The 10,450-nt window shown below is 45.4% G+C and overlaps 1 protein-coding gene across 1 annotated transcript in view; it reads right to left on the reverse strand.

The window, feature by feature from the left end:
- The window catches only part of SGSM2 (small G protein signaling modulator 2), a 53,377-nt gene extending 49,842 nt beyond the window's left edge, over positions 1-3,535 (reverse strand). Inside the window, exons 1-2 of the mRNA XM_009881477.1 lie at positions 3,515-3,535; positions 3,365-3,440 (exon numbers count right to left, since the gene is read on the reverse strand). Of these exons, the coding sequence (XP_009879779.1) occupies positions 3,365-3,440; positions 3,515-3,535 (97 nt within the window). The remainder of the gene's footprint in view (positions 1-3,364; positions 3,441-3,514) is intronic.
- Between the last annotated feature and the right edge of the window lie 6,915 nt (positions 3,536-10,450).

The raw sequence follows: 10,450 nt of genomic DNA on the forward strand, positions 1-10,450 counted from the left end.
CTACAGCGCTGAATCACAGAGCTAGATCCCTTAGAAATCAGATAGGATGAAGGAGTAGCTGGAATGTAACTAGGTTATAAACTGGGTTGAGAACAAATACAAACACATCTGCATTCATCGCTTCCCCACAAGGATGAAAACGTCAGCACTGCTTTCCTTCCCTTAGATCCCAGAGGTGAAGACTATAGATGTAAGCAGAGTCATCGTGGCTACAGCAAATCTCTCCCACTGGATGAGCAGAACCAACCGGCACAGAGGCACTGCTCCCCCAGGGGCCAGCACGGGTGGCATGGAGCTGCCCCGGCGCTGGAGAACGGCATTTTCTTCAGGAGCGTGCAAAGGTGAGCTAACTGCTCCATCCCCTACGCTCACCAGGTCAGGCGGCAGTGCAGAGACCGCGTCTCCTATCTCAACACACACGTTTTCTGTGGTCTCATTAGGGTGATCTTGGAGCAGGAAAGGGGCACTCCGACCCATCGGACACCCACATATCTCCACAGAGTCAAATCCCATACAAGCTCCTCTAGACTTGCAAATGAACCCTACACAACATGAGCTGCTCTTCTGTCCAACCACATCCTACAGATTGAATCCAGGACCACGGAGATGCATTTCAAGGGCTGGCCAGACTGTGAGGAAACCCACTCAGACTCAATGCCCTGCAGTCATCTTACATGAAAACCCTCCTTCTGTTGAACAGGTGATGCACCTGAGCTCTGCTGAACGTGGGGCTGAACGGTGAACGTTGAGTCTGCCATCTCAGCCTTGGAGTTTCTCGTCCTTACAAACTCCGCGTACTATAACAGAGAGGCACCCAAGGGTGTGGGAAGGGTGGTACACACTACTGAATTGGCACCTTCGGCCATTTAGGGCCTAGGAGAGCTAGGAAATTTTCGGTTACTGATGCAGACAGGCCCTGAAAATCAACTACCATGTATTTAAGAGACTCCTGCTAAACTCAGCCTTGCAGGAGAGTAAAATGATTCATGAGAATTCTATATTTATAACAAAGATTCACTGAAAGTGACTCATGTACTGAGCCAATCCAATTTTAAATAGAAGGGAAAAACCTCTTGAAGAGGCACACGAAACTGTAGTGGGGGAGGGAAGAGAACTGCACAGGCAGGAGAGCCCCAGCCAGGAGCTGTTAGCCAAATCCACTGGAAATGGTTTCTCCATTCAATTAGCTGAAGTGCTAGCAGAACATTCAGCTTCACCTACTTCTGGTTTAGAGTTAATTAAGTCCTACATTCAAAGCAGCTGCAGGTTGGAATACTTCCTCAGGATTGCTGGGCAATAATAAGGCATCTCATGGAGAGTTATTAGTTCTTCAGACTCTACAGAATTCAGAACACAAAACCAACTGGAATCACAGTGGGAGGAAGGGAGAAATATTAAGAAGATGCTACAGTATTCCTAATTTTGGCCGAGCAGATTCTAACAGAAATAGCTGCCGCCCCACTACCCCTTACATCAACGCTGCAGCACGTCTTGCAGAATATAATTTCAAAGACAGAGAACAGACACACAACACTCGGAGCTCTCCAGATCAAACAGGCGGTCCGCAGCAAGGGCACGGGCTCAGCGCTCCTTCACCTGCTCCTATCTTGGGACCATTTTCCTCATTTTTTCTCCTCTGTATAGTACAAATATACAGTACATAAAAGGGGAATATTTAACATAACTGCAACCTAAATGGAGGAAACTGCTACAGTCTATATTAATAGCCAGAAAACATGGCCAAATCTTGCGTTCCTGCACTGAATATGTAGGGATGAATAAATTCTCCTAAGCTGTAAGTAAAAGATAACTTGGAAACAGCAAGCAGGCCAGTGAAAGATTAGCCTTGCATACACGACAACTGCGCACAGCAAAGCAAGTTGGAATTTCAACACTGCCACAGGAAAAGGTTACTGTTCTCTGACTTTGGCTTTCAGTAACACTTGTCAATACTTCTTTGTCTAAACAGTCTAATTATCTCCACGGCCAGATCTAACTTCCACTCTTCTTAACCTCTCCACTGTCATCAATACATAACTGGGTACGCTTGGCTGCAAATGCTCCGTTCTCTGAAATACAGAAGTGTTTAGAGGATGGCTGTTCTCCAATCATTCTCTGCATCGCTCCCACTTAAGTCTTCAATTTGAAGCACGAAGAGAAAGTGGCCAAGAATTCACAGGCCAACGTACATATTTACAATTATACACAGCTTTAATTCTCAGCAGTATTCTTGCTGTGATGTCTCTCCACATTGAAGTCTGATGAATTGTGTTAAATTTTTATTGGCTCTAGTAAATTAAGGGCTAGATTTCAGAACTGTTGAACCAGCATTCAACAGTTCCTTCTCAGGCACTGAATGAAGTGGCTAAATCTCCAAAGCAGTATTTGGTGTGAAGTTTTGGGAGCTGACCTCTACTGAGAATCCAGCACTGGACCATCCTTCATCCACCCACCCACCCACCCAGGGTCTGCTTCACTCCATCATCACAACACACACCCATCAGTCTAAGTCTGCAGGGACCGGCAAACCACCACCAAATTTTAGAATTTATTCAGACTTTGATCAATTCACAGAGCTCTGAAACACCAGCTGCCCTTGGTATACACGATGTTATCTCCAACGAAATTTTATTTTCTTGCTAATTCTTGGTAATGCAACTTCCAAAACACAGTAATGAGGAAAAGTCACCAACATAATGGCTTGCTGATTCTATTAAAAAATATAGAAGAATGCCCACAATGTCAAAGCCTAGAGCTCCTTCTCTCAAACGCACCATCTCTGTAATACAGCATTCGGTGCAGAGTAGAGAGCAGAGAAGTGTTGTGAAGATCTGAAACACCAGTTGGCTGGTGGCATGAGGCTGGCAAGTCACTCAGATTTCCATTGTTTCTCTTCTTTTAAAAGAGGCAACAGCTCTTTCAATGCCTTTTGGGGCTGGATTTTGTCACCTATACTCAAAATGAGACACTTTATTCTTCAAATACATTGAGACAACTGACGGAACAAAGTACTTTCAGCTGGAAGGCAGCTGCCAGATCATAACCCATGACTGTGAAAACTTCATTCTTTGGCAGTTATTCTCTGGGTTGTATCTTATCTCCTAATACATATTTTTTAACCTACTAGTGCTTCCTAGTAAATCACCTTATTGTTTTGGCTTGGTATTTATTTTGGATGCCATTTTAATAAGAGTTACCTTCTTATTTGTAATCTACAGGCAGATGTAGCAAATGTAAAGAAAAGGTGAATGGGCCTGAACTCCATAGTATCTAACGCTTAAATCCCTGCATTACCAGCAGAGAAAGCACGTTTCTATGGGAAAAATAAGATTATGTAGTGTTAGGTCTTTTGTGTGTCATTTACCACATAAGGCGATGATGTGACTGCTGTCTTCATGTACAAATTTCCGGGTGACAGCTTCTTCCATGATCTGCTTTACCTAAAATAAATAAAGAGAAGTGATTGTAAGATCCAACACAAACCAGCACAGCACTTGGGAGTTTCAGTTTCAACCTTTGCTTGCCCTGTCCCCATCGCCAGAAGACTAACAACTCACGCAAGTTACTCTTTGCAGGGAAGGGAGGATAAAAGCATCTAAGAAGGGAGAGGAAGGACAAACCTGAGCAGCTTTTCATGGGATGAGGGAACCTCTGGCAGAACAAGGACAGGTTTGGAGTGCCCTCCGGAGAACTTCTTCAGCAGAAGTTCCAAAGGGCTGTGCAAAACTTTTTATGAGATTCAGCCCCGGCCTTCCTGTGTACAGTTACTTCTGCTCGTGAAACAAGATTACATATTGCCATGTCCTCTTTCCACTTGTGGCGTTCTGCTCTTTTTCAAGCACAAAGAATCCCTGAGATACACAGGCGCATATCCCAAGAGAGGTTTACAGCAGCCTTTCCCCTGTTTGGGGACTTTACATGCCACAGCAATTACAAATGATGCTCTCAAAGCTCTGCTGCAACAGACACTATACAAAAATAACACAGTACCTATAGAGAAGACAGTGCCTTCAGTTTTCACTTCTAGACAGAAATGAAGAATTACAGCAAATAAAATTATATTTATCACACTTATTAATGATTTAAAACAAAGTTCCTTTCCAGTTTCAAGGCTGATGTATCAAAGCTCCAGAGGGAATTCATTGCAGATTACTGACTTTCAAAATTAAGGAAGAAAACAGACAAATTTTACAACTAGGCTCTTGAAAAGAGGCTGCAGTTACCCTCCATTCATCTGCTAGCTTATTCCTCCCCCAACGGCTTCCTCAGCCTCATACCAGATGAGACCTATTTGCCTCAAACAGCTCATTTATCAGACACTCATTCCTTCCTGGCCATGGAGCCCTTCCAGATACAAATCCACAATCATTTTTGGTTTCTCTCATTTGTGAGCTATAATTACAGGGTTAGGACACTCTACCTAAATAAATGCCGCATCCCTTTCAATATAAGAAAGTAAGAGCTACTGTGGCAGAAGATTTAACAAGATATTCTCTTCTTCCCACTTTTTTTTTTTTTTTTAACTTGAAAACAATATTTACAGCAGTCCTGGAATCCAACAGATAGTGAATTATCTGACGGGTAATCACTGTGTGGCTACTCTTTACCAAGACGCTCAGCAACACGGGCTGTATATCAGCTTGGTCCGACCGGAGCACCACCACGAGCCGCACAGCAATGGTCACCACCAGCCCACCGCACGGGCTACGTCTACACTCCCGGGAGACCTCCACCCACGCTTCCCAGGAGGGCTGGCAACTGCGCACTCAGATCTCGTTAGCCTGCAGCTGGTACCCGAGATAACCAGGTTAAGGCTAGCCGGGTTACCGCTTCTTCACAGCGCCGACAGGTCCAAAGGTTTTAAGCCCTCGCACTCAGCGCTGGAACCAGGAGAAGCTGCAGATGCAATGCTCAATGGTGGCAGCTGCCTACGAAGGTGCCTTCTCCAGTTTGCAAAGCTTCCTCCTCCAGTAACATCATTTGCGAGGACAATTCTGGATGCTGTAATCAAGCATGCCTTCCCCCGGTAATCCTCTTGAGGCCTCCATGCCCACTCCTACGCCCCCGCCCCGGCTGGCGGCAGTCCGCGGCTCCGGCACTTGCTGCACGAGCCGTTCAACACATGGCGTTCTCCTCGCCCCACATTCTGCATCAACTTGAGCTACAGAATTTGGGCTTCTCCTCAAACAGGAGCCCTCTGGGTTGCAAAGAAAGCATTGGGGGGAGAAAAAGCAAACGTGTAAGAGGCTCTGAAAGTAGAACATGTTTTATATCTGAGGACTTCAAAGCAAGTCTTTTGCACTTTATAAAGCCTGGCTCACTGTTCACATACTGAAGCTTGACAATATCAACTCCGAACAAGGCAATTTGTTTCTTTCCTGTGGCATTTCTGACATGGCTATCAGAACTTTGGACTTTACAGTAAAGCAGTGGGAGGTGGGGGAGTAAGAAGATATCAAGAAAGAAGCAAGGGTGTGAGAAGGTCTCATGGATGGGATCTCACACAGGAACTGTCTGGATAATCCTGTCTATCCAGCAGTCCTCTTTTCACCTTTTTATTTGCATCACTGTTGATTTACAAGCTTGATGTCTGTTTGCCCTGGCAGGAACCCAACAAAACTTGTTCCAAACCTCACCTAGAGGTTTGAAATCATCTAGATAACAGCACCGAGGCAGAGCACCGCTCAGCAAAGGGAAGGGGACAGGGCAGCTCTGTCTGTTTGAATTCCAGCTCAGACCCTGACCTGCATTTTCACACGTGGAGGCAGCAAGTTCCGGCAAACACAGCTTGGAGTAGAAGCAGAGACAGTACCATCCACAGCCTCCAAGCCAGGTCACCTCTGAGCCCTGGCTGACCCATCTGTGAAAGAAGGACAGTGACCCAACCTTTACAAGCTGTTCCGATTTCACTGGATCTACTTTATCTACTAAATGACAGGCCTGATTTACTAAAGGGAAGAAGTACCTCTGAGTGCCGCTAGCATTAAGGTGGACAGAAGAGGAAGCACGAGAGAGCTGCACCAGGGTAAGTCATGCACATATTACTCAAGTTCACAGCCGTGAATTCGGGCACCATTCAGGACAGCAGACTGTGATTTCAGTCTCAGCTCCCCAGAGGACTGTAACTGGAATTCAGTTCCTGATGACAGGGAGGAAGAAGAGTCATTTACCAGGACCAAGAGCTCTGGAGCTTGGGGGCCAATTCCCCGCTGCCACACATTTCCCAGGCGGACCCCACTCATTAGTCTTTATTAGCTCAGCATGTTATTTAGATCCCAGTCTGTAACCCAGAAACAAAAAAAAACAAAGTGTATAAAAAATTAGAAAGAAAAAAGGTTGCAGGTGCAATAACAAACCCTACTTTTTATACAGCAGCCCCATACGGCCAGGCTGTCGGCAGACTTTGAACCCAGGACCTCCAGAGCAAAGCAGTACAGACCAGGCAAGCATCTGCATCGGTTCCCAACTGCCACCAAATACAGAGCAACCTTTGCATATTTTCTGGAGACTGAGTGAATGTTATTAGAAAACATTTTCAAGCCATAGACAGTAGATGCAAAGATTCAAAAGCTGTAATGCAGTGTTCTTCAATCCCACGTCATTCCTCACTGCCGCGTAATTCAGGGACGCTCCAGGCAAGGAGCTAAATCAAATGTTTCTGATCAAATGGAACACAAGCCTTTTTTCTTTTTTTTTTTTTTTTCCCTTGCAATTTCATGCAGCTTTCTTTGTAGGGAATTATGCTGTTGTGTCTCTGTGTTCTGGGGACGCACTTGTCAATGAAGCTTTCGAGCACAAGCCTACACAGACACCCACTTGCAGATACCAGCGGACCTGACCAAACTGCAAATTAATCTCATTAAGAGAAACATCAACAGCCCGCCCCGCTGCGGTCACCCATCCACCTGCGCAGGTAAAGAAATCCATTCAGCCCACCGCGCTGCTGCTTGTGCCAGGGGCGGAGGGCTGCCTCCTCCAGCCGGAGCCATCACTGCTCGCAGAGAGACGCCCGCAGAGAAACGCGCTCCGGCAGGAGGGAGGCGGCAGCGTTTCAGCCGAGGTGCGACACAGGCTCCCTCCACTCCCTTGGAAACGTCTGCCCTTCTCTGAGCCTCCTTCGTAAGATCGATACAGGACCTACCCCTCTTAACCAGGCAGGTACCACCTGCCAGGTGGAACAAGCATGCAGAAAAGCAGCAAGTGCATCAACTTCTGTGCGTTTCAGTCTGTCCATGAACCAGCAGCACTGCACCGAGGGAACCACAGGGAGCTCCAACAGGCCTCGGCGACAGGCTCAGAAGATGTTCTGCTCTCCCTGGAAAAGGTAAGAGGCTCCATGTGCACCATGTTTACCAACCACGGGACAGCAAGGATGGGAAAGCTCCGTCTACCCAAGTAAAGATCTTGGCATGTGAGGAGTGAAGAATATCCTGGTGGCAGCATTACCCAGGCAAAGCAAAGCAAGCTCCTCGGACAGAGGCTGGTAAGCCTTTGCAGGATGTTATAACGGCTCACTGCTCTGACTTTCTCCTACATCCTACAACGGCCAAAACTTTCAGAAGCAGTCAAACACCAAATGTAAGTCATAACACATGGATTATTTAATAAGTTTCACTAAAGAAAAAACACAAGTGAAATGACTTTAATTTTTAAAATTTTCATTATAAAGAAGCTTTAAAAATGGAAATAAACTCCAATTTTGCAGCAACCTGCTGGTATAAGAGATCAAGAAAATTAAAACTACTAAGACACAACATGCACTAACCGTATACTAACTTATTCACAAGCAGAGGGCTGGAAGAGACCCACAGGCATTGCCTTTTCCATCCCTCTGTTGAGTTCCTGGTCCACTCCAATGAGCACAGACAGTCAGGACTTGCCTTACTATGATTTTGCTAAACTGTCACAATGGTGGACTTCTGACCAGGGCTGACCCAGCACATCTCAACTTAGCTGCAACCTTCAGGGTTAGGAATGACCTTTCAAACCAGCACCACTCCTCCAGAACACAGGCTGCACCGCTTTCCCCAACCGTCCATCAGGATGGGACGCTGAAGCAGCACCACAGGGACAATGCAGCGTCGGAGGCAAAGAACAGCGCTCATAAAATACTGGAATAACCAGGACCACAGTTAAAACCCACAGCATTATTTTCTCAAAGGAGAAAACCTTATGTCCAGCATCCGTGCCTTTAGCTTGTGCAGTTACTGTTCATCTCATTTATTGATTGCTCCTGCGGCACTGAGTCTTTGTTACTCTCGATGAAGAACTGGGCGGTGTAAATGCAACCTGTTAAATAAGGACTATATTTCTGCTCAGAAGTGGCTGCATTTTAGTTGAAAGATGAGCAAGTGCATTTCTGAAGGGCTCTGAAATTTTTCAGGGTGAAACTGCTAAGCTTATTGTTACCCCGTTTGTTTCACAGCTAGAAAGAATGCTGTGTTTACATCCAGAAATGGCAAAACCCCTCCATTTCAGTAGGTAGAAGGAAATGGCCAGAGAAAAGCCTGTTTTATGAGTCTGCTTGTCACAACAGATTTTCCTGCAGAGAGAGATAAATGTTTGAAACGTGAACTTATAAGCAGCCTCAGCATGAATCTCGGTAGAGTTAAATTTTCAAAACACATCACACGTCCTCCTTTCTATTAGAGCCAACAAAACACACTCTTTACCAGTGGGAATTGAAAGTCCATCTGAGAAAAAGCAAACACCACTAAATTTTCCCAAAGGAAAAATGCAGAAGTTTTTGCTGAGAGGAAGAGACAAAATAAAATAAAGCACCACTTTGCACCAAGTGACTTTGGAGACAATCATTTTATATTTTGGGAAGACAACTGAATTTTAATAGGCTTGGTGTAAACAACATACAGAAATAATATGCTTACACTGAAATCCATTAGATATTGAGGTTACATGCAAATAATTCAATGGGAGGAAGAGCCTGGGTTTAAAGGACAAGGGAAAGGAAGGGAATGATCGCTTTGAGAACGGACACGGACTAGTAAAATTTTCAAAACAAGACCACCAACACACAACATGCGTGCAGCTATATGAGGATACGTGAAAAGTCACACAGAATAAAAAAAGAGGTTGAAATTTCTATTGGAAAAAATTAGTGACCATCATGAAGGGCAGCATAATCTGGTGGTTGGTATACTAGCGGTTTGCATTCAATTCCTGGCTCCACTGATTGATTATTTATCTTACTCTCAGTGTCTCTGACTACCTCCTGATACCATTTGTCTTAACGTGAGCAGGACAGACAGGGTCCCCTTCCATCCGTCTGTGCAGTGCAGAGCCAAGAGGTGTTACCTCAATGGTCATACAATCGCCAAAAAGCTCTCATGACTATTTTAGAATGGAAAGCTCTAGGCTACCCCCAAAAAGCCAAGCCAATATAAATCCTCTACAAGAGCATTTGTGAGGATTTGGAGAAGAAACAAACAAATCAAAGACAAAACAAAAATGCAGATGACATAGAAGGTACAAATAACACTCTCAAGCATTATCCAAGTAATTTAAAAGCTAGACTCCAATTAAAAACATTTTAGAGACTTTAAAAACAAATTAGCCTCAGATTTTTTAATTATATACCACTTGTTCTCCTTGGCTCGGATCATGAAAATCCATTTCACTTTCAATCTCGCCCATTAGCACAAGATTGCAGCATTCAGTCAGAAAACATTTCTCAAATTTATTTATATATTTAAACATTAACCCAGGAGAGCAAGTGCACACCCTTCTGAATCAAACCTTACACCACCTTGGCTCAGAAGTCCTAGTTTAAGCTAATATTTCTAAATGAAGTGGCGGGTTCGTGGCTGCACTAAGCCGCAGCATTCAGCATGTGAGCAAGCAACGGTTAACACCTGCGCGGTGCTGCAGCCAGGTGCCGCCTGGGTCATTCTAGGACACCGTCCTACAGTTTTGTGGACAGAGATGTCTTTACGTGTCTATCCCTACTCGACCCCTTCCAGTCAACCCACACTGACTGAAACATCTGGTCTTTTCTAGTTTCAACACTAACAAATATTAGGAGACTGGATTCAGGCTCAGGAGCCTTGGCCGTACAAACAACTCTTCACCTGAGCATTAACGACTCCTGCCCCCAGGCTACTTCTAATCTCCCCAGCTGTGACCTGGGGAGGGGAACCAGCCGGAAGATAGTTAGCTTTTTAAAAATACTTTTTATTGCTGTGATGGATAAGCATCACATCTTCACTTAGCTCCTGTGTAAGATCAACCAACTGCACACAGCTGTTACACAGTCAATGCCACAAAAGTGCAAAAAAAATGGTACGGGGGTGTGCAGGGGGAGAGGCGGTTCCGCCTGGAGCCTGCTCGGGAAGGTGCTCATGGACCAGGGCAGGCGTGCGCCCCCGGGCACCCCCTCCCACAGCAGCGGGGCAGGGACCCCGCGCAGCGTCCTGCCGGAACGGGGCTCGGCACG

Source organism: Charadrius vociferus, unplaced genomic scaffold (genome assembly GCF_000708025.1).
Source record: "Charadrius vociferus isolate BGI_N301 unplaced genomic scaffold, ASM70802v2 scaffold323, whole genome shotgun sequence".
NCBI classification, from domain to species: Eukaryota; Metazoa; Chordata; class Aves; order Charadriiformes; family Charadriidae; genus Charadrius; species Charadrius vociferus.